The sequence below is a fragment of the Phaenicophaeus curvirostris genome, chromosome 9 (assembly GCF_032191515.1).
Source record: "Phaenicophaeus curvirostris isolate KB17595 chromosome 9, BPBGC_Pcur_1.0, whole genome shotgun sequence".
Taxonomy (NCBI): domain Eukaryota; kingdom Metazoa; phylum Chordata; class Aves; order Cuculiformes; family Cuculidae; genus Phaenicophaeus; species Phaenicophaeus curvirostris.
The window spans coordinates 5,341,181-5,366,235 of NC_091400.1; the positions used below are offsets into that span (position 1 = coordinate 5,341,181).

At 37.2% G+C, this 25,055-nt stretch overlaps 2 protein-coding genes across 7 annotated transcripts in view; one reads left to right on the plus strand and one right to left on the minus strand.

Annotated features, from left to right (window-relative positions):
- The window catches only part of CTNNA3 (catenin alpha 3), a 418,271-nt gene that overhangs the window by 246,952 nt on the left and 146,264 nt on the right, over positions 1-25,055 (minus strand). The window lies entirely within an intron of this gene.
- Positions 1-25,055, plus strand: part of LRRTM3 (leucine rich repeat transmembrane neuronal 3) — an 83,228-nt gene that overhangs the window by 27,028 nt on the left and 31,145 nt on the right. Inside the window, exon 2 of one of the 3 annotated variants that reach the window (XM_069864013.1) lies at positions 6,062-6,112. The exons of the other annotated variants lie outside the window; for them this stretch is intronic. Coding sequence (XP_069720114.1) covers positions 6,062-6,067 — 6 coding nt within the window. The 3' untranslated portion in view covers positions 6,068-6,112. The remainder of the gene's footprint in view (positions 1-6,061; positions 6,113-25,055) is intronic. 3 annotated transcript variants of the gene reach the window in all.

The window sequence follows — 25,055 nt, forward strand, 5'->3', positions numbered from 1 at the left end:
GCAAGCACAGCACATCCATATGGATGAGCTTTTAATACAGAAGTGAAAGAAACAGCGTGGGGAGAGGAGGAGAATATTAGGGGAAAGCAGGATAATGAAGAGGAGAATCTAAGCACTTCTGGAGAAGCAAAAGGATTAAAAGGAAAAAAAATTAAAAAAAAAGAAAAAGAAAAAAGCAGCTTACTATAGCTCTACAGTTTAGCATAGCAGTATTAAATTCTGCACTAAAACACAGGTATGGTGGCTGTTTTCTGCTTCTACCTTGTGGCAGCTTCTTCTTTGCAAGGGCACAGCATTAATCAAGATGGGGAACGATAGCCTTAGAGATTCACTAAAGCACTGCAGTTTTATAAATCTAAACAAAAGTTGTCCATAGTGCATCACCCACAGTTCAACAACAACAACAAAAAAAATGGTTCTTTAAATCTGTTCTAAAAACCTAGAGTGAAGAAAACAAGCAATACACTCACTCTTTCCAAAACCAACCCCTCACAGCTACCATTCTCACTTTGATCACTAATTGCTTAAAGAGAGCCTGAAGGGGAATGCAACAAATTCATTTAAGCTATTTTGAAAGCTACACCCAAAATGTCTAAAAGCTGTAGAGCATGCTCAGATTTGGAGAAATGCTACGTGTCAGTGTGTACCAGCAACCTGAGTCCTCTCTCAGTCTGTGCACATTCTCCAGCTGCCTGTATCTCTTCCTGCCAGCCTTTAATGCAGACCAATTTCCCTGGCAAGCTGTCTTAGCTGTACTGCCCACAGTCTCAGGGGTTGATGAGCTGGAGACCTTCAGCCCTCTTCCTAGTCATACCTGCCCACTCTTCAGCCTTAAAAGCAGTTTGGGGAGAAATTATCCCCCCTCCGGCTGTGAAGCTGTTCAGGTCACTGAAAGAACTGAGGGACATTCATTTCCTACCCAGGCATATTAGGCAGCTCATAATTAAACCTTCTGCTGTGAAGCTTTTAAATATTTTTCTATTAAATTCTACACGATATTTTTCAAGCAACTCTACTTCTATAGTACCATTGTGACTTCTAGAAGAAACGTTAATTTAATATGCTATGCTAGTATTTCTTCCCTTACAACAGTAAGAAACAAGGAAGAGCTTTATAATACAGAAGAGATTTGGATTTGGCAATTAAAGCTTAATTTGTATTTCATTTAGCAATATGAGAATTCTGCCAACATCTTTGGAAGATTCTTAATATATCTGCATTAATGCACAGCCGATAACCCTCCAGTGCTTTCATTTACTAAGCGCGCTAATGCGGCTACAGTTGCCAAATCAGCTGGTGCATGGAAAAGAAATTTCCTTGGTTTGACTAGATTCTCCAGTCAGCTGCACTGAATTAAAACCAAAGTACCTCCAAACTTGAGCTTCAGAAAAGCTCTGAAACATTACACTTCATGTTAATCAGAAGCATACAGTCTTTCAAATAACATGCAGCTCTCAGTGACTCAACACTACTGCTCAGAGAAGCAAGGGTAGTACGTTAAGCAATTCTGATGTCAAAACAAGAGCCTTGCAAAATACAGGGATGACACTAATTCACCTATTTTTCATGCTTTAAAAATTATCTGCAGTTCAAAAGTATAAAAAAGAATGGTGCAGTGTTTCCTTTAAAGCAAAAAGGCAGCATGACAGTTCTTAGCCAGCTACACAAAGGAGCCCCGTGTTCAGGGTCTCTGAGCAAGCCAAATTGTTATATAAAAAAAATCTAAGGGAGAATTTTGCTCAGAAGGATGTTCTCGTGAGGTTTATATTGCATCATTACACTAACACAATTTCAAGGAGGTGCATAATTTAAAGATTAGTTCCAAGTATGTGTGCCCAGTCACTGGTGCAATAGGAATTCATCCTGCTCACAGTCATCCTTGAACAAATCTGCTGTACTCAAGCTCTGCACAGAGATGCAATCTACATTTCATTGTAATACCTAGGACTGCTCAAATCGCGTAGATCTTCTAGAACAGTCTCTTAAAATTGATTCCCTATTATCAATTTAACAACCCTTTTGTCTCCTTTTCATACAATCATGAGTGATTCTACTTTCCTAGCCTGAGTCACAAACTTATTCTTTGAAAATGTTTTATATAGCTGTATGCAAGCCAAAAATGGATACCTACTTGAGTAGGCAGGAAACTTGAGTTCTTATAAATAAACACCAACTCTTTTTTTTTAATTTCAGAATCAAACATCAAGCATGAAAAATAACATTGCTGGTCAAAAATACTGAAAAAATAGCAGAACTGAAAATGTTATTAACATGGCAAACGATCAGTTGGGAAGGATTTGCCCAGGTCTAGAATTAGCCAGGGGTAACATCTCCTTTAAATGTTTTATAAGTTGTTATAAAGAAGGAAAATAAATATAGCTTAAGGGCCAGACTGTGATCCTCTTACTGATATTGGCTAATGTTAATCAATGGTGTTTCCACAAACTCATATGAGTAACTTGTCTCCATAGGGGCTAAGGGCATCACTGTCTAGGTCTGAAATTGCAGAAGACTGGGAACATAATAAAAAAAAAAAAAAAAGGAGAAAAAAAAATTTAAGATTAGTAAAGCTCTTGGAGACTGAAGACTCTTCCTTCTGCCCAGGGAACACAGGGTAACAAACAGTATTTTATGCAAGAGAACCAACAGTCAGTAGCCTGGCCCTTAGGTTACTGTGCTGATACAATAGAAACCCCCAAAAGATTTACAATGATGTGGTGCTTTAAAATGGTCCCCTCGGGTAACCACTGAGAGAGCTATCACTTACCACTGAGTACTGCTAATGATTCCCTTCTCCAAAGGGAATTTCTGTTTAGATCTGACAAAACGCTGGTGAGGTTTTCATGCCACTTTTGTTCTGAGGAAGGATGAAGACAGGCCATTTTGGTATTTTCTCTACACTTGAGACACTGTTCTAAACATTTCTTTTCTTAGAAAATCAGCTCTTAAGTCCCAAGCTCTGCCTAAGAGAGATAACTAGAGAGAAACAGACTGCTGGGTGGCTTTGGTAGCTTTTGTTTGTTTGTTTGTTTTATTAAATCTGTTCTTTGCAAATTAGCAGAGATGGGATTTAAATATATCATAACCATCCCAAATCAGCATCTGAACCACCCAGTTATTCACTGTCTTAAATAGATTTTCCTATTCAATTCATCCAGCTGATTTAACATTTCAATTTCAGCATGGCAAAAAATAAACACACTTCTCTGTGATTTTGGTTTAGTTTGCCTGCTTATTCTTAACTAAATCAGCTACCAAAAGCAACAGCAGATGCAATGATACTCTCCAAGCTCCCTGAAGACAGTAATACTTCTTACTGCAAACTACAGTACCAGTGAGATGCAGGAATAAATCCTGAGAAGTAATAGGGTAGGTGACAAGAGTCAAGAAGTGAGAAGAAAAGCACTAATGAGAAGTACCAGGAGGCTTGGAGCACTGGAGGGAAATTCCAGGATGCTGCAGGCAGGCAAGGATGGGGGAAAGAGGTCTAAGCCTTCAGCATGCTTTCACTGCACAAGCTAGACTCTGCTGCTGACACAAGACACAAAATTCTGTGTATTGTCTGCAAGGCCTTCAGGAAAATTAGCAGACTAGATAATGAAAGAGAAACTCTTATCAAGGAGGAGAATTCGCAGATCATTTCCACCCCAGGCTGCAGCTTTACAGCTGCTTTAAATTGACCTAATTACAGACTGTTGTGAAAAAGGATGGGAAAGACAGTCAGGATTTTCTCTCCCTGTCTTGTCCTGGCACTAGATCTGGTCCTGGGCACACTAAGCACACTTCAGGGTTTCACACAGGGCACCGATTCAACAGCAAACTAATTTTTCTGCTCTTTTTAAATTATTATCAAGTTACTTCTAGGCTGGATCACTTCCCTCTTTAGGTTCAGACAAAGCACCTGAAGGGCACACTTAGGCTAAACAGGGCATGAAACCACAACTGAAGGACCCAGCTTTACCTAAAAAGACAGAAAATATCCATGCTCCTGGGTAACTTTCCTACCTTTATAGCATATCCCTGCAGTTCTTCCCTAAAGTGTCATCCACTGCTACTTTACAAACATTTCCATCCTGCTCAGATCACGAAGGTTTTTTATTCACAGCAGTAGGCTACAAGACAGAAAGCCTCTGTGTGCCTACCAGACTGCGAACAAGCAGTTACAACGTATGCAATGTGTACTGGAGACAGATTTCAGACTTCCAGTAACATGACACAGTTTAGCAAGGCGTTGAGGAAGAGCATTTGGCTATGAGTTCTCCATAAATAGCCAATTTGCAAAAAAGCTGTTCAAGTTCTAGAAATCTGTTGCTTTTCTATTTTCAGTTCTTTATCTCATTATTTTACATAAATGTTCAGAACAGGCTTCATACTTCTAAGATTTAAAGTTGATGTCCTTGTAGTTTTTGGCTAGAAGACCACATACTTCACAGATACAAAGGGACAGAAATCCATTTGTGTGATAAACTAAAAGACGGATCAAATATCAGCAGCTCGAGTTCTGCAAAACAAGCAGTAATCGCTCTAACGAAATAAGAAACTCTTTATCAGTAGGATTTCCATTTAGATTTGTCTGCAAATAAGCAACTCTCTTCTTTTCAGAACTTGCTCAGACAAACTATCTCTGAAGCTCTTTGATGTTCCTCAATGACACTAAATATGAGAATTGCCTATAGGCCCTTGTCCTTGTTTAGCTGCTTAAAAGTTGTGCCTTCTGGGTCATCTTTAGCTCCACAGCAGAAAAGGTTTTCTTCTAGGGTTTTTTATTAGGCTTTATTCCACCACCTCAGTCTCTCTCCAATGCACAGAGGTACCAAGACAATAATTTAGGGGTCCTGCTGAAACAGCCTAGCTTCAGACACACACAATCCATGTGTAGGACCTTTTAGGAAGTGCATCACAGTTTATTTCACCTGGAATAAGGAGAGAGGAGTAAGATAAATGGAAGCAGAGATTACATCAAGGGCTCTTGGAACCAAGACTACAAGAGTAATTTCAAATCAGAGACTAGTCCAGAATCAAAGTCACTATTGCCAAAAATCAGCATGAAATGTTCTTTATGAAAGCTACTGCTTACAGGCCACATAGACCCACATATAAGACTAATTGTGAAATTCTTCCATTACTGTGCATTAGAAATATTAATGGAATCTGAGGGGAATAGGACTACTGAAACAGAAAAAGCAAGACCCAAGTAAGTCAGGAGTGAGCATATAGCAAATAATACTCTCTCTGACAGATCTATCCTTAAAAGCCTTATACCTGCCTTGAATTTCACGTTAACAAATTTCTATAAAACTAATTGGCTGAACTTAATAATGTAATCTAGCATACTCACAGCCAATCCATACATGCACTGAAATTGCTGTGGATGTGCAGACAAACACTGAGAGCTCATCCTTGCAGAGAAGGATTTAGGAACTCACTTAGGACTGATTTGGCATAAGGTTATCTATTCATTTCTTAAGCCATGAGTCTATGAAAACTATTACCTTACTGGTATTTCCCAAGAACACCTAAATTACTGAAAATATTTCAGCATTTTCCCGGATCATTGTCGCCATGAATATGCCATACCATTCAGGTTCACTCAAATCTAGTTTAGGCACCTCAGTACTCTCACAGTGTATCTGATGGCAAGAGAAAGCACTTTATGCTGTAAGCATAGAACATTTTCTATTAAAAAAAACCTCAATGAAAGATGATTTTTCTCTTTATGAATTCCAGTAGAACTTTTTGTAGCATGGTGAATAATAACAGTAATTATAGAACGTCTTGTTCTCATCAAAACCAGCTTCTCGGGTTTTGCAGAGAACAAATGAGAAAGTTATGAAAAATCATTTAATGAAATGTTTTTTTGAGAGTTGACAAAATACAGTCCCTACTGTAGCTGCCTTACTGGAAAGTAGAATTAGATGGCTTTTATAAGAACAGAGGAGAAAGTAATATTTTTTCCCCACATTTCTTAACTGCCAAATTTTTTTCCCTTTTTTATTTCATATTAAAATAAAGGTCAAGTTAGTGACTCAAAAACTAATGCTGTAAATATTGACCTCCGTAGGTCTGAAATGATGACTGGTACCACTGAATCCTTGAAACATGGTTGGAAGAAGTAAGTGAAAAAGTTTTATGAACTACTGTAGAATTTTCTAGGGCTGTGTGCACTTTGTGAAGTCTTAAATATCTGCCAGACAGCATAGATAGAAGTAATTTACAACAAATAACTTCTGTTAAAACCATCTAGCAATGATGAGCTGACTGATCTTCATTTAACATGATTACACAACCATGAATTAAAATAAGAACTCTCTGCCTTTTCAATGGGAAACTCAATTTGTTATAGAGTGTCTCTTTCACGCTTGATGAAAATAACAAGATCATTTCTTCTGTTTTTTATGCAATACAACTGCAGCTAACAGATATTTACCGTAACATTTCATTACCCAGGTCACCATGCAGTATGGAGTATCCTAGTAGTAAGTTTACAGAAAATATAGCTTTAAAATGCCACGAAGTTGAAAGAGATAATTGGAACAGGATGAGTGAAAAATCCATTTGTTCCTTCTCCCTGAGGACAAAGGTATTTTTTCTTCAATGGAAAATGAAGAAGAAAGCAGGGGGACAGCTTTCTGAGGAACAGCTTTGCACATGAACGGGTGTAGAGGCTGAATTTACAAACATAATGCAAAATAGTTAATTCCAGTGACATCTGCCAAAAGGAAGCTTAGGTAGAATCCTCACAAAGCTTCAGCTTCACAGCAATCTAGAACTTCTGAAAAGGCAGGATGAGAAACCCTAGAGTGCTTGTGAAATAACCTATTCCCCAGTGGAGCTCCCGGCAGACGGAACGCAGCCCTGGGGAGGCTGGAATTGATGCTGCTGCTGCCAGCAGCTGAATAAACAAAGGAGCAGACACGGTCACAGTTTCATTTACCATGCTCTGAAACTGTGTTGTCGTATTTGCTCAATTAGTAAGCAAATTAGTTCACTGTGTAATTTTTCCCCTTTAAAGATGAAAGGAAAGGAGCGGCATCTCTTTGTATTGGAAGTCAGAGACACAATTCATTCTGCTGCCCAAAGTTCACACGCACAATTTTTATGCCACCACAAGAGAAAGACAAGCAGAAAGAACCTCATAAACATGTTTGAAAAGTGGTTTGAATTTATGATGCAAGCAAGCCTTTGCTCATATGAAAGGAATTAGGACTTTAATTTTAAAATATTACTAATTTTAAGTAGTAGAAAATGGCATAGTGTTAAGAGGTGTTTATCAATAACACACCAACCAACTGTCAAACAGAAAATTCCCCAGGCCCATAAAATACTAACAATAAATGTAACTGACATTAGTGGGAATCTTGGATAAAAACAAATACAGGATCAGATCCAAATACAATTCAGGCTGCAAGCCTAGAAAAATACTCCTACTGTGACTTACCAGGGAAAACTGGTCTCACTCAGAAATAACTTTCAATGATATTTAATGAAAGACCTACTAGTGTTTTATCATGAGCTTTAGATGGTGCCTTAGCTTTGTTTCATCTCAAAGACCATTAGTCCTCTCCCTCAGTGGTTTCTAAAGGGCCAGGAAAGGGCTTTGTGAAAAGGGAAAGGTGCTAATTCTGATTATCCTAAGAAAATAACTGTCTGAAAAACTGTTTCCCGTAACAAATATTTCTGAAATTCTATGATTCCCACTAATAATTCACCCAGAATAATTTTAAAACATCTGAAATACAGGTCATAATAAGGGTTAGTGACATCAAACCCACCTAATCCACAGTGCATGAGTACTGTGGACACGGGTCATTAAAATGTTGATGCATAAGGCAATGTAACATTTGTTACTTAATTAGGCAGACCGTGGATGAATGGGAGAATCTTTTTTAAAGTGCTGCCCCACAGATCTAATTAGCCTAGCATAGTTAAATTTAGGAGAAAAAAGATTTTCAATAAAAGCTGCAAATAGCACCAATGGGAAATCTGGATGAGATAGTACTCAAGAAGAATGACCATATAAAAAAATTAATTGGAGGGAGGAAAGGATAGATGAAAGAGTTACCCTCAAATAAGAAGAGCAATTAATGTTGGCTTCAGGATATTTTATATAAAGCATAGGAATTCTAGCAGAATTCTTTTAATCCAAGAGCTGGTACACTCTATCCAGCTGTAGACCGCATTTTAAGGATAATAAAGAAAAAAAGTAAAATAAACTAGAGAAAAGAAAATTAAAAGAAACATTGTTAAAATTAACTATGATGTATTGAATTCATTCAATTTGGAAAAGATTGAGGTCAGTGAGATAACAATCCCCCACTTGATAAAAATTTTTAGCAAAAGGACTAATAATCAACATCATCCATAATAAAGGGGGGGGAAAAAGCAGGAAAAAACATCCAGTATTTTGCAATAAAGATTTAGGCTGGGTAACAGAAAGCACTAATTCAACTTCCACTTGTAGTTTCCTCTTCATCCTTCTCTCACAGCAATAGTATTTATTGCCTCTATCCTACCCAGGGAAGAAAGCCTGATCTGTAAAAAGACGACAGTGTAAAAGCACACTGTTAAGCACTGAAGCAAACACAATTTGTAACTTAGAGCAACTTTCATTTGGTTTCATACATGCTTCCAAGTTGCCAGATGTTGGCAAAGAATACATAAGCTTCTTACAAGCCACAAATAAAACCCACAATTTATCTGAGGTTCTGTGCAGCTTTAATACTTCCTATATTCGGCTATCAAAAATATCAAGTGGTCTTAGGCTAAAGCAATGTAATGGATTATGAATTTGTCAATGTAAGTAGAAAACTAGGCTTTGGGGAAAAAAACCCCACAGATTTGTACATGACAAAACATAAACAGTTAGATGTATAGATGATGTGAACAAAGACAGATGATTGGCAATAGGCTAGCAAAAGAAGTGAACAATGAAGCTTCAGAATCAAATAATTACAAGATGTCCTAAGAGCTTTTCTCTCCTGGATGAAAGAGTAAAATCAGCATGTATTCCAGTAAAGAAACACTTTAAATCACTAAATATAGAAATCACGCCAATAAACTACATATCACCGATTCAGCATGATAAGTAATAAAAATGCCTTCAGAAATATAGAAGAAACAGAAGTAGCCAGATATGATGTCATAAAGCTCATTTAAAATCCACCTAAAGCTAATTTCAACAGGCCAAGCTCATTACCCCTTTCAGGATAAATCAAGTCTATGCACGAACTGCAAGGTGAAGAAACATGATGAAGGGATAACATAGATTCTTCCTACCTTGCATTTCCCTGGAACTGGCACTTCCATCCTATAGAAATGGCAAAATTCATAGCAATTTTCAAGCAGCTTAGTTAGGAAGTTGCTAATATGGTGTGGAACTTGGCAGCAATAGGAATGAACAGAGCGGCAAGTGTTTTAAGCGTGTAAAGTTGTTCAGATATGAAGGCTGGAAGGTGTTTAGCTTCTAGCAGTCTGCAAAAGGATAATATTTAGGACAAGTGATGTGTATGGCTCCAAGTTGTGGAGTCCAGTTTGATAGACCAGATGTTACAAACAGTTTTCCCCAAAAAAAAAAAAAAAAAAAAGACAAACATGAAAAAACTAGTTAACACATCAGGGAGTTCTGAGGTATGACCTCAACTTTGTGTGAAGGGACTAAAATTTAAAATAATGCTACATTTTTTAGTATGCATCCCCTCAGATCCCTAAAGAAAGTAGAATAAGACTTGCCTCTCATCTCCCTAGCACACAGCACATGTTCCAGACATCATAAGCAGACTCGAAACTTGACTGTTACTTTGAAAAATAGAGTTAAAGCTTGGTATTTAACCAAACCTTTCTGACGTTCATGCCTTCCTTTCACCTGTTGCAAGTCAGTGAAATAAATTCAGCAAGCAGATTGTGTACAGACAACAGATTACAGCAGTTTAGTTTTCCTCACTTGTGTTAATTTGAAACATCTCCTAGGGGTCTTGATGAAACCAAGACAATTGCCAACACTTTGGAGCTGAAAAGGCACAGAATATTAATACAAAATATTATTAGAAATACTAAAACTGTGAAAGAAAATACAGATGGATTTTTCAAAACAAGGGAGTTCAGCAAGTATGTTTCATTAATGAAATGTTTATGGATATTATTTGTCTGAAGTAACTGAATGGCTCAGCATCATGCTGACAGGACAGCCCACCTAATACAGGGGAGCATGATGCCTCTTAACATCTTACATAGCATTCCATGCTGCTCTTCCACAGCCCAAAAGACTAAGAAATCCTTTGAGAAGAATAGTTATTGTTGCCATACATGTATGTAAATTCTGCAGTGCCTAACAGCTGTCCTTTGGCTAGACATTCAGCCAAACAGAGCTAGTGATTTATTTTCCTTTCCTGTACCGAGAAAACTCCAGCTCCCCACTTCCTTACACCACATACTGCAGCTGGAACTTGCTACATTTTTCTTGTTTTTCAGTGTTTGAACAGGTTCTCTTTCCAATCCTTGCTATAACCAAACTCTGCTTCATGTAATACAGGAGAAAATGCATTTCAGTAGAAAACTGGCTTTCATCAGTCCTATAGGTCTCTCTCCTGTACTTAAACTGGAAGAAAAGGGTAGACTTGGCTAATCTCAGCTCAGCTGCTACCAAGGCTCTGCCAAATGCTGCAGGAGAAGCTGTCACTTGAAAGTACACCTCCAACAGAGCAGTATTGTGTCTGTGCAGGCTTCCTACCAAGACAAAAAGTCAATACGGCAGCTAGGCTTTTCTACTGCTACGCCTGAATAAAACATTTCAGGAAAAAAAAAAAAGCAGCATCAGGAAGCTGAAATGCAAATCAGAGATGATCTTGAATCAAAAATCTTAGACTCAATCAGCACCCCAAACTTTGCGAAGTCCCAATATCAGACAGCAAGCAGTCCCACCAAGAAATATGTCCACAAACTTTATGAATCCTCTCTACTTAGAATCCAGCTAGGATGCAAGCTGAGAAAAAGTAACTTATCCCATTGGAAGGTGAAGCCATCCTCATCATGATTGGTTCTGTTTGCACAACTAGATGAACTTAGCATGTGCCAGTATGCCACAGGCAACTGACAAAGTAGGCAGGTTAGCAAGTGCAAAGATTTTTTGCTAGAAACAAAGTATCTGCAGCTTTCCTCTTTGCTTTTGTTTCCAAATATGTGGTCTTGGGGTCTTTTCTCAACAGGCAAGACAGATAGATACGAGTCACTACATAATCAGTCTTGCAGCACTGAGGCAATATTAGCCAATTGGTAAGCAGATCTGAACTAAAAAAAAATGAGGGTACAGATTTTACATGACAAAATTCAGTGCTAATAAAACCAGGCAAAGTCAGTCAGGTGCGTTCCACGTGCATGAAATGTATGCAGAAACCAACCTTGAAGCCAGAGGGCATTAAAAGACACGATCTCCTGAGAACCTCTCCTCTATGCCTGACTTGTCCTAGTACCCTCAAGCACTGAAAACCCAAAATAAAGCTTCTCTAAGCCCTCAAAGGTGTTCTTTTTTCCCTAATGTAATTTTAAATATATCAAGACTACCTCATTCTTATGACAGGTATATTTATCCAGAGACTTAATAGCATCACTTTCCACTGTGCTGCATTCAGACAAATGACACCAGTTCTCAAATAACTCTATAGAGTTCTGCCTCACTCATCTGACGAGTAGGAAATGGATTCAAACCAAAAAAAGAGGTAATCACACAGCAGATGGTAACAGCATTAAAAGTTGCCACCTTCTCCTGAGTGTCCACTGCCAGATACTGCACATTTTTCTTCCGTATCGTAACCCTATTCTCAAGGACCAGGTACTTTCCTTTTCCAAGTACGCCAAATAAAACTTGATTTAGGAAGTTTACTAAATTTCCATACTATATTACAGGTAACAACTATCCCCTTCATGTTGTTGCTTTTGACTTAAAAATAAATACATTAAAATTGTTTGATTTTTTTTTTTCTTACAATTACATGCTACTCTTCCCTGTAGCTTTATCAGACACGTATCACATTCTGAGCTGCAAGTTACTTAGGGAAAGCCCTTGTTCTGCTGTCATTACTATTGCCAAGTAGTTCATCAAATTTAATGGCATCATTTATTTAATAAGATACTACCCAACATGAGAAAGAATGGATGAGTCCAGCTCCCAGTAAAGTATCTGCCTCATTTCAGCTAGAATTATGCTTCAGCTTACCCCATACACATTACATGGTAATTTTCTCCCAACTTTCCCCTGTGCTAGCTTTTCAAGTGGTTCTTAATTAACTCTGTTTTATTTATGAAGGCATATTTTGCTAGACTTTCCCCAAGAGCTTTAGTAAACAGCTATATAAAGCTTGTCTTTACTTATCACATCTCCCGTAATGCTCTCAAAGAGGAGGGGAGAAGAGAAGAACGTTTAGAGAGGCAGAGCTGTGTTTGGGATGTGAAGGCTTCTTCTACTTTCAGTCTGTCTCATAAACCTGATTTCCATAGGGAATCATAATGTTTTTCTATTATGTATATATGCAAGTGTCAATTTGTCTCCTTTCTTGTTAGTTTTTAGGCAATAGCCTATTTTGGCCTAATTTAGCAGAGGTCAGAGCTATTAAAACTATAAATTTCTAATATATTTTGTGAATATTGGCAGCAGAATATAAGAGAGAGACTGTATGAATATTCCCATTGAAGGAAAGATGCTGTGGCCTATTCAGCCTATTAGATGCAACGGAATTGAAAAGGCAGTAAAAGCCTCCAGCAACACTGAACATCCATCAACATTCAGCATCTGGTTTCCACACATAGTTCAGCAGTAGCTGTTAAGTTTGCAAAAAGTATGGCTGTTAATTGTCTTGAAAGGATGCCCATCACTCTAAAGAAAGGTAGGAAAATGTTTAGCTGGTACTGAAAAACCAAGCATCTTCAGTCAGGGAAGAAAGTCAAAGCATTCTGCCCCTCACTTTGGTGTGTTATGCCTCAATTTGCTGACTGCACCAATCACATTTAAAAAGCACAGGGAATGCCAACAATTGCATTCACCGTGCAAATCATTTGTTAGTGAAATGCAGCTAATGATAAAATGGCAATCATTTTCTGAAGCAAAAAAACTACATGCTGTTTTTATTCAACAGAGCTCACATGCAGATTTGGGACTGGAAAATGAAGAGTGAATGTGCACTCGTTTGCTTCTCAAGCCAAATAAATCTTGCAGACTTTTGAGTTTTAAACCTTTTGGTGTATATGGGTCTGCGAACTGATAGTCCACCAAAAATAACTATCATGTCTTTCCATAAAGGGGAAGAAAAATCAGAATTAAGCCAGAAAAAAATTGTTCTAGTTCTCCTCTGACTGAGGAGATATAGTTCCATATCAGTGTGTGTCCATTTGTCTCCTTCCATGTAGTTTTTAACCAGTTAGCCTGTTCTGGCCCAGTTTGACCTTTATCTTTCTTAAGACACAGGTGGGTTTAATTTTGGAAAGACAGAGGCAGTACAACAATTTGTGTCTTTAGAAATGTCAGTTTTACAGGAGAGTTAAATGCACATGAAGCTTAAAAGCCTTGAATATTTACAATGCTTGCCATTAAATGGAATTATATTGCTAAAAAAAGTTAAGCTGTGAAAATATTTTCACTACTTTTTTAAATCCCGAAACTTTCAGAAACTGAATAAAAGTAGGCTGAAAGAGAAGAATTACATATGTTTCAATATTTTCAAATTTTAAAGAAATTCTTACCATTACGAGTAATTTTTTGTTTGCAAAGAACAGTATTAATAAATGAAAAACTTTTTAAAAAATACACTGACTAAAAATTAAATATTAGCTTTCATGTCAGTACAAAAATATCTGCTTTTCAAACCCAAATGTTCATTATTTTGTTTTACTAGAATGAAAAGATTGACATTTAACTTGAAGATGGCCAACCTTCCACGATGACGTGACAATGAATTAGATCCATTCTTAAAACACAAAAGAGAAACACACACACCCCAAATTAAAACAACAAAAAACTTAAAGACAGGAGGACTCAAATACTCTTAGTGACCAAAAGAACAGAAGGAAAGAATAAACATTGAGGTATTTTGAGTCTATGCTCAAAACTAAAGTGAAAGAAGAAACTGCTAAGTAAGTTTATTACTTTTAAATTCTAGAAATGCATGTTCAAATAAAGGTTTATTTCTCTAAACATGAGACCTCAGTCAGAAGTCACAAACTTAGTTCTAAAAATATTCAGAGTTCCATTAAGGAATCACTCTAATTCTTTCAGGTATGACTCAAAAAGCCTTTTAAATTTGTTTTCTATCTCCTTTCTTGCCTGTGTTTTTTCCCTTTTTCTCATATTTGTGGACAATCAAGGCTGTATATTTGCTTTGCAGCCCTTCTTTCCATCTGTGCTAGCACACCGAACACAACCTAAGTTTATTCCATCTCCTGATGTGTCCTGATGCAATTCAAGAGATGTGTATCATCTCCTGAATCACATAAAGAGCTTTTGCACTAATTGCTACTATCCTGAGGACGTTACAAAGGAATACCAGTCTACAAAACTAATTTTAAAAAGAATCATCTCACCAAAGCTAGTTGAATTAATTCGGCATGAATTGATCTCTCTTGATTTTAGGGATCCTGGACTGTGAAATAAAGTTTGAAACTTGGGACTCAAAACCCATTAGTAAAGCTAGCTTAGGAAAGGAGCTGATAGCTGCCTACACACCAATTCTGGCTTTCACAACCACTGAATTCATTCAAATAAAATACATTTAGTTTGGCAATTTTTTCACTTAAAGTGCAATCTTTTCATCAGATGTATAAGGAATCATACCCTTCAACTCTACGGGCATTTGGCTTGGCAAGTAAATGGACTCAGATGTTCAGATGCATAAAAGTTCCAGACAGGAGTCAAATCAAGTAGGAAAATGTGGGGCTTGCCAAAGAACATTTAATTGTTGTTATCTACATATTGGAAACCATAATCTTTATTTTTTGTAAATTCCTGAACCGTCCTTTTAATACTGCATACTTTTCTGTACTATAATGATCATCCCATAGAACACAGTACAAATTACAGCTTTTAGATAAGCACGTGTTAAAAAAAGCGTCCTTTGACTAGATCTGGCGCTTCTATTCAACTGTGCCCATGTTCTGCTTAAGAGAATGGAGTAAATAAGCTTTTTCTTTTTTTTTTTTTTTTTGACCTTTTATGAATTGTCTCATATTAATAAAACATGTTTCTAATAGACACCAGGGTTTTGTAAACATGCATCAGGGTTTTCTACTTTTGTCTCCCTGGCAGATACACCACTGCTTCAAAAGAAACCTTCGGTATTTGCAGCCTTTACTTGTATTTTTGTTTCAGGCTATAGAAAAGTTTAAAGCAATGGCATACACAGACAAAAAATCAAACATATGTATACGTGTGTGTGTGTATATACACACACACAGACACACACATAAAACAAATGCTGAAAGTGTTACGTCCAGGATTCCATTTAAATTCACTAAAGTCAATGGAAAAAAACACTGTTGAATTAAGTAGGACGTCAACCAAATGAATACATTGCTTCATTCTTGTGGCTGAAGACTTTGAAGACGTTTTAAATGTCTCCCAAGGATCTAACCACCTGATTTAAATGTCTCGTGTTTACATTAAATACCATTTGGGAACATTTTTCAAAAGTTTTCAAATTCTTAGGCAACAAAGTTTTTAAAAATGCCAAAAAGCAATTATTTATTCCAATAGTCAGCACACCCTATGACACTGCACAGTGTCCAATACTGCTACAGTCCTTTACACTAGGAAACACTGGGATAAATACAGAAGCATCTGAGGAAAAGAAGGAATACATAATCTAGACACGGGACTGAAAATTACTCCCATGACTCCTTCCAAAGTCTTCAGAAAGTTACCTGACTTCTTTCCTTCAATTTGCCCCTCTATAAAATGGGTCTATTAACACTTAACAACTTTGAAGGATATGACAAACATTAAGCCATACTTGAGAATTGCCTTGAAGGCAAAAAAAACACTATATGAAGGCTAAGTATCATCCCCATCATCAGAAATTCATGGCTTGTCCTTTTCTCCTCTGTTTACAGGGAGAAAGGAAATTATCTTACCAAGGAGATTGATGGCACCTGGAAACTGTAGGCAGCCACCCTCTAAATTACTGTGCATGAGTCACTTCAAAGTATTATAGTTCTTTAGTCAGTGAGACTATTGACTCTAGCATATGTTGTCAGAAGCATATTAGAGATGTTTGTAAGAGAAAAGTTGTTATTGAAGACTACTTGTAACTGGCATAAAGCTACTAGAGTGAACTCCCCAGTGACAGAAGAGATGGTGGCTGTATTTCAGTATCCTCATCTCAAAATATGGCATTTCAGATCACATCAGAGAGAAGCTGTGCTGATGTATGACACCACCACCAGCGAAGCTAAACCCAGACCTAAATTCAGCCCTTATTACATTATAGACTCATAGAATGGTTTGGGTTGGAAGAGACCTTCAAGATCATTCAGTTCCAACCCCCATGCTATAGGCAAGGTCACCTTCCACGGGATGACTTTTCTGGACAACCTGTGCCAGTGCCTCACTACTCTCATAGTAAAAAGTTTCTTCCTAGGATCTACACCTAAATCTCCCTTTTTTCAGCTTAAAACCATTTCCCCTCATTCTATCCCTGTACGACCTGAAAAAGAGCACTTGCAGATTTTTTTGTAGTTTCCTGTAGAACTTCATGAGGTTCGCATATTATGCTGCATATACCCTCCCTTTACTCTTTCCCCACACACACATCATGACCAGTTGTCCAGTGCATACCCTTGGAAAAATAAAACTTAAAAAAAAAAAGGTACCCAAACACATCGTCAAAAGAGCTACACTGAAAAAAGAAATTTTAACCAAAGGAAAATGTAGAATATGAACTATTTCTGGGACTTTCAAATGATTCACTGGCACATCCTCAGCAAGTTTAAATTAAGATAGTTACTTTGATATTAGTGGAGCTCCGCTACTTAACATGGGATGAAAATAGGTTATTTAAATTCCAATAAATAATTAAAGCACCATTTGAGGCATTTGAAGATGAATCTCCATTGAAATTTCATCCCTCATAGCTTCATACTCCAAGGGTCTGCATTCATTAGTCTTTGCAGGAAACAGCTTCACTCTGCTAATTCTAGGAGAGCCACAGTACAAGAGCATGAGTTGTTTGAGTTTGATCTCGTAAATGAAATAATATCGAATGACATTTTATGTGGTAGTTAAAGCATTAACACTGAAGAACACTAAAACACTAGAAAACTAAATTGGAGTACTCAGGCTATCTTGACACCCTCCTGTCTGCCCAAACTCTCCATCATTATTTTGGAATCCAACATGAGACAATCAAGGGTTCACCCAAAGACCAAGGAACGTGCTTTTAGGTACCTCAGAAACAGAACACTAAAATGGTAAGAAACAAATCTGTCAATTTTTTTCCTCTCTCACCTGCATAAGGCTGCAAAGTGCCTCCCATATCCTAGTTTCAGCCCTGAAGTGCAGCACTCGGACTGCAAATGTTAAATTGCTAGAACAGGTATTATTTTCTAAGGCTTTTACCGTTCCTATTTCTCCAGCTTATCTACATCCTAATAGTGATGCCCAAACCAAACACAATATACTTTCTTTTAATACCTAAGTAGTATCCAAACTGTACTTATGCTAAGCATAAGTACTGTAAATATTTCAGCATAAATATCTGTTATGCTTGTAACTGAGTCTCCCACCTCTTGAGATTTTGCTGTTTGCATATCTTCCCAGCATACAATGGTGAGAAAAGTGAATTACGTCACTACAAAAAAAAAAGAAAAGAAAAAATCAAGTCTTACTATCTTGGTTGTGAGTAAGAGACCGAAAATATGAAATAAGTGAACAGTAAAGATCCCAAAATTGAGTTGAAAAACAATAACAACTTTTAAATGCATTCATTCCTCATCTCCTTTTTCAAAACCATATATTGTGATTTTGGACAGCCCAGTTGATGACTTTGGAACACTTCCTACTTTCAATAAACTGCCACCTCTTCACATAAGAAACAAAGCAAACGGCACCCCTGCAAATTCTTTTCTCTGCTAGATTTAGGATAAGACATCTACTGATCCGGTGTTCTTTCAGCTCCAGAGTAATGGTAATCATAAGTAACTCGGTCCATACGATGAGTTGTATAATTTGATTCTGAACATCATTTTGCATGTCCTATTTCCAAAGGAAAATGAATACTGTCACACATAGCTCATTTAAAATTTTGCTAGACCAGCTTTTTAGCCTTACACATCATGATTGATGTTAGGAAGAATAGTCTGGAAAAATTGAAGCTGAAAATCTCATTCGGATTAAGTTTTCACTTGATCTCTAAGAATAAAAAATGGCTTAAAGTCAGAGAAAGCAATTTACACATGTATCTTCATTGTGCACAAACGATGTGAAGTTCTGTCTTCAGTAGACACGATTCTTCAATTGAACAGTGATTTTGACTTGATAATTTTAGGGGTGACATGAGGAAAGTAATGTAAGAAAGTAAAAGATGTATGGAATCATGCCAGTAGAAGTTAAAGGCTCAAAACACTTCAGATGAGCTTGAGGTTAAAGAAACCTTTCTATTCATCTTATTTAACACCATATAAAAAAGAGATGCAAGCTAATACTTAGCAAGCTGCTTTTCTTCAGTTATGCTTGTTTCCATGGGTGATAAAAATCAAATATATTTTAAGCCAATAGAAAATTCAGCACACAAAGATTGCAAAAAAAGTGAAGAACCACTTAATTCTCAAACTATCACAGAGAAGCATAAATTTAATACCTACCCAGGAAAAAAAGAAAGCAAAATATTGATAAAAAAAAAAAGTAAAGTACCTGTTCACCTTTTACTTTCACAAGTGAATTCAATGAAAGCCCTCAATACCTTTCACAGGGGGCCTTCAGTTGTCAGGCATTTCTTCCCATGCAGCCAACCCTTGCTTTGCTGTAAGAGTGACATTTATTTTTCATATGAAAACTAACATAACTCTGATGCGGAGTTCTGAATAACTTGACATGGTCTCTGTGTTGCAAAAGGAACAAAATGCTCATGGCATTAACCTAGGTCATTGATACTGTGATTTAAAGTATCACTTTTCTGCATTGCATTAAAGATGACCTGTACTTCCATTTGCAGTACATTTTTCTAACTTCTAATTTTTCTGATGCCAGCTGCCCCTTTATTTTCTTGGAGCAGAACAACCACAACAGCATATCCTGCATTTCGGTAGAGCTGCTTTCACAGTAACATTGCCATTTTGTTCACGATCCTTCCTGTTGTGCTGTTGGGTCTGATCCTTCACAGCATGATTTCACATACCATAAAACATCACCCCAAAATGTGTAGTCACTATTTACCTACAAAACAGGTTTTATAAAGATTTGGATAGGCAGAAATAGTTAATGACTAATAACAACACCCAAGTTCATCAGTAATTGAAGAGCACTGTCCAATGGCCAGCATGAAAATCTGCAGTTGAGAGATGAGGGAACTGAGTTTCACAAGGGCAAACCCAAAGACAACCAAGTCATTAGCAGAAGCAGGTGATAGAAGCCAGGTTTGCTGCACCTTATACCCTCTGCACTGTATGACAAGTCAGAAATCCCACCACAGTTTACTGATCCTTTATAAACTTACACAACGGTGTTAAAATGAAAGCATTTCACGTAAACTAATTGTTTAACTGTTCAGGATAATGTAACAAATATAAAGGGTCATCTGAATATCCTCTTGCTTTTATTAGCCAAGACTTTATAGCTAAAGTTTCAGGATTAAATGGGCATAGTATACTATATTTTAATTAACCATTAACTAAAAAAACAGGTGATTTGCAATAATTTCACCTTTAAAGTGATAGTTCAAAAGACTCAATACTAGAAACATACCGCTAGTAGAAGCAAAGCTCTGGTACGCATTAAATGTGGATATAAAATGTAGTCTTTATGAAACTGAAGCATTGATATTAATGAACAAGGCCAGGAAGGTCTTGTTCATACATTTCCATTAGAGCTCTATCAATACTCATGAGTCCTCACCTCTGATGTTGCGGTGTGCCTTTCCTAGACTGCTTCTCCAGTGTATCTTAAATGCTTTACTCTTCATGAATAAAGAAGTAAAAAAATATTATTATTCATGACATTTCTTAAGACTGCTGTTGATTGAGAAATGTTAAGATGGAAAAAAATTACAGGAAATAAACCTTCAGCTCTCATACCATTGCCAGGTTTTTAATAGCTACCTTTATGTTCATTGAGTAACAGGGCCAGCAGAAGGATGGGCAAGTCCTCTACACAGGAGCATTAACTCTGATTAAATCCACCCTGTTCACTTAGGCAAGAAACGATGACCAGGCAATACTGCTTTTTCTCCCTGATACACAGCCCCTGAACCTGAGGATTTTTCATTAGCTGAAGCTCTTCCTTTACACCAGCAGACTTGCTGCAGGGAAGAACCCACCGGTCTTGCCTCTCTATCAGTTCCTTTGTTTACATTAAAAGCAACCACTGCTTTATTCATAATCACAGTTTTAATAGGTGTTAGCCTTATGAGAACAGTGAAAGACTGATAAAATGGTGTCATTGCCTGTATCAACCAGATAATTCCATAATCCAGCTCCCTAGCAAACAATTCACAACTAGTGCCAAGCAAAATATTGCAGCAAACTCTAAAATTAATAGTGATCATAAAATAAAATACAGCTTCTGTAATGCCTTGCTTCTTCCAAAAACCAGTTACCAGCAATTAGCTTTATTTTTTTCTGAGCCGCTGCAAAACAAGCACAATACAACCATGCTGGAAACGTGAGGCAGAAATGCTGGAAGTTCAGAAGGATAAAAGTCTTTGCTGCCTAAAGAAAACCCTGCTTAAAACATACTACTGTCTAGTCTGTATGCAGAATTAGTACCATTTTCAAAATACTCAATTTTATCAACTGTACCACAATTTTTCGCCTTGTTCTATTTCAGATCTTTAAGGCAGTAGTCCATTAGCATTTTATGTTATGCTGGTCTTTCTTCTATTTTGTCTGATAGCAGCATTAAAAGACATTGTAAGCCTTGGTAAGTACTACCTATTTCAGATTACTGACTAGATTTTACTAGCCTCTTCTCTGACTTCTTACCCAATACAGGCACCTCTCACAGTAACAGTCACTAGTTTTCTCCAACTTTAAGATAATTCTGAGATTGAATAGGTATCGTACAGTATTTGCTACAATAAAAGGCTGGATTTGGGTGTCACAATCTTCCAAATAAATTACAGTGCCAACACAAGAAATTTAACTCTAAGAAACTAGCTAATAATGGGCCAAATCTTTGGATGCTGTAGATGTCATCAGTGGAATTTTTACAGTCAGAAAATTTGGCCGTACAGATTTAATAATGTATCAGCAGACACATTTCAGCCTTTTTGTGGAGACATAAACTGGAACTCATCAGGTTTCTGCCTGACAGAAGTAGCTGACAGCCAAAAAACTCATCTACAGTATTTTAAAATTAACCTTACTAACCCTCTCCATGCACTTTTCCTGTGCTACCTTCTCCTCCAGCTGTTAGAATTCATGCTTTTTGTAGGAGACTCAGAAACCTATGGGTCAAGGGAATGGCTAGACCTAGTAAAGATAGCATCCATTTAGGACATGTCTATGTGTTAAAAGCTCCTTCTTATGTCACATTTCTCTCCAATATTTGAATGGTTAAGTATTTTTATACAATAAGAATTGTTTTGATATGTCAAAATGTTATACTGCTTGCTCATGTTTCCACTAGAGTTCACTTCAAGTGAACTTCTCATAGGATAAATTACAATATTTCTAACTTTCTTTCAGATTCTTACTGTCTTACTAACATCTAAAGTGCATTGTCCCTATTTAATAAAAGTAAATCAGATTTACAGCTTCTTCCTCTCATTTTTATAATGAACGTTATAAAAAAAGCTCAAACTCTCATATTAAAGTTTCTCACAAACCATCTAAGGAACAGGAGGAGCAGAAGACAAAAAGAAGGTATAAGTTCATGTCCATTTGGTGTAATCTGACTGAGGGCTGCAATGAGCTACAAAAATGAGCCACCTTCAGGAATAAAAAGGTGCATCATTTCTTGATGCTGTGTTGATAGTTGTGTAAAACGGCCCGGTGGCCTGATGTTTAGACTGTTAGATCAGATATATCATGAAGATGTGACAAGCACTGGAGGATCATAAATTTAGGCACTGTTATCTAAACATGTTAATGCTCAGCTGGACCAAACTTGAAAGTTATGGATGCTGATTCATCGTAAATTTACCATCTTATTTTTAGTTTATAACACCAACTTCTGAAATTAATGGGAAAAGCCATAAAACGTCATAATTCCATATTTTAATCATGTTTCTGAAATAAATCCATCCTTCTTTATTGTGCATGCAGGCAAATATCAATACAAAATTCCTTTGTAAGGGTTCTTGATGGGTTTCTGTGTTTAAAAATAATTACTTCCTCAGAAAGTTGACATAGCAGCACTTCAAGCACAAAGCCCACCAGAATTCTTTTGGCTAGGATTCTGTGCATTCATGTCCATCAAATGTCCACTAGTTTCCCTGTCTCAGGAGACACCTGCTGCAAATGATTCTTTACTGCCTCTCTCTCTAGCTCTGCAGAGACCACCTCCAGGTTAGTGAAAGAAACTCATGCCCATTAAGTTGTTAGACTCTGATGAAATTGGCACAATGGTGCCCACTGGGGTGATTTTAGAAGAGTGAGAATGGAGACTGCATGAAGGCTTCCAGCTGGAAGCATAGTTTTACGTGCTATTTATGATTCACTGAAAGCAAGAGTAGCTCTTAAAACTGCAAAGCAGCTCTGGAACCTATGGTAGCCCATAAGAGCTGTGACATTTGCTGGGGATGGAGAAACCTTTTGAACTAATGCAGTCACACTTTGCAGGGGGAAGCAGGGCAGGAATCAAAGAAATAATGACATAAAACATTTTCAGATGCCTGACATTAGATTGCCTAGACATGGCCTCTAACAAAATGAATCCCACCCATGGGATTTAAAACAGGTTCTTATGTTTTGGGATTTTACAAGCTCTTGAAGATCTACAGTTTCATAAACTCAAATGGTCTTCTGCCAGCTTTCTTCCCTCGGATTATCCCCTGATATTTATCTTTGTCAGGATGCCTATATACACATTAAAACCTGACCATGATCTTGTGCTTCCCTGAATTGACAGATAATCTGACTACTTCTAATAACTTAAATAGATTACAAACTCAGAGAATTCTAAGAGTCAACATGTTCACATTGAATATAGTTTTAGCACTTAAGCCTGCTTAAACATTACAACATCAAAGATGAGAAATAAGCACATGAGCCATTAGCAATGAATTTGTTACATTTTTCAAGAAAAGAAGCAGATTCTCATTCCTGAGTTCTGTCACTCCAGGACAAATGGTTTCTTTTCGCTCCGATTTTCTACATGAGGTACCACTTAAGGATAAGGGATTTAACAAAGTACCAATTGCAAAAGGAGTTTTCATAAAACACACTCTGTCAGCTAGTCTGAAGATGCAATAGTGGCTACCGAATCAAAGAAAACATAAATGAATTTCACGTGAAAAATACATTCACTGTGTGTCAGCTGATCAACTTTTCAAGGGACCGTATTACTCCTCTTGCCCCAAACACATAACATATGTATCTATAACTATCTGAGTTCAATCAAACAGGTTGGATTTTTAGAATACAAAAAATAAGGACAAAAGAGAAAATTAGGTATATAACAGTAAATAAACCCCAGAACAAAAAGAAGGTTCATTTAAACTGAAATGCAGCAAAATCTGCTTGTATTGACCCTATAACATTGTGATCAGAAATTAAAGAATTTCTAAAGTAGGAAGATGAGGACCTACAAAATTAGTTAAAGAAAAGGTAAGGAAAGAAACCTGGGTTTCAGTAACGAATGAAAGCAGCAAAAAGATCCTCCAGATTCATATCCTATTTATCCCAAGCCAGCGTGTTGTACAGAACCCTTCCTGAGACTTGCCTCTTGAAGCTCTGTATCAAAAACGGCTGGGCAGGATTGCAGGGATGCAATGACAAGAACGCAGACTGTCTTCTGTTGGCAACTTCTACCTATTTGAGTGTACAGGGACCGAAGGAATATCAGGAAATTACTGAGGAGAATGTCTCAGAAATACCTAACTCATTACAACACACTGCTATTTTGAAGTAACCTCTTTAAAGAGTATTGTTGTAGGCTCCTGAGTTGCTAGGCAGTAGTTCTCGAGCCCTTTGTATGGGAATAAAAAGCTGCATTCAGTGAAGTGACGTTCCACAAGCCTTTGCCCTTAGATAAGGTATCTTTTTTCTCTTATAGTATCTTGCAATTGGATTAATCACATTAGATTTTAGACTAACCTACTTTCCTGAGTTTGCTTGACTAACCATATTCATAAGAAACTGCATCTCTGGTTATATGCTCTGAATTATGGGAAGCCTCAAACCTCTGACAGATGCTGTACCAAATTTAGTTTTGATAAACACAAGAAACACTTCCTGAGCTATTTTAAGGGAGCTGTCCTAAGATTTTGGAAGCAGAGCTCTTTGGCCATCACTAGATTTAATCAAACACCTATCACAGGTAGATGCACAGACCTTTTTCTTTTCCCTAGATCCTTTAACATGAAAAAAACCATTATTAACAAAAGAAGCAGAGCTAACTAGAGAGCCTGGCAATCTTGTTATAGTCCTCTAGTGAGACACTACCTTTTGACACACATTTATTATGCATTCCCTTTTGGACAGAGAATGCTTAAGGTCACAGTTATGGTTTCTACAGTGAATCCTCAATTATGAGAGTGGAGTCAGAATAGATTTTTATGGCACTAGTCTATTCATTAACCAGACACCTTAGTAAAGGTATAATGTGCCCCAGCTGCTTTCTTGACTGTGCTGCTTCTGAAATTATGTTAGTCTAAAATGTATTTTTATTCTCAGGGATTTTAGGAGTTGAATGACAAGCCTTA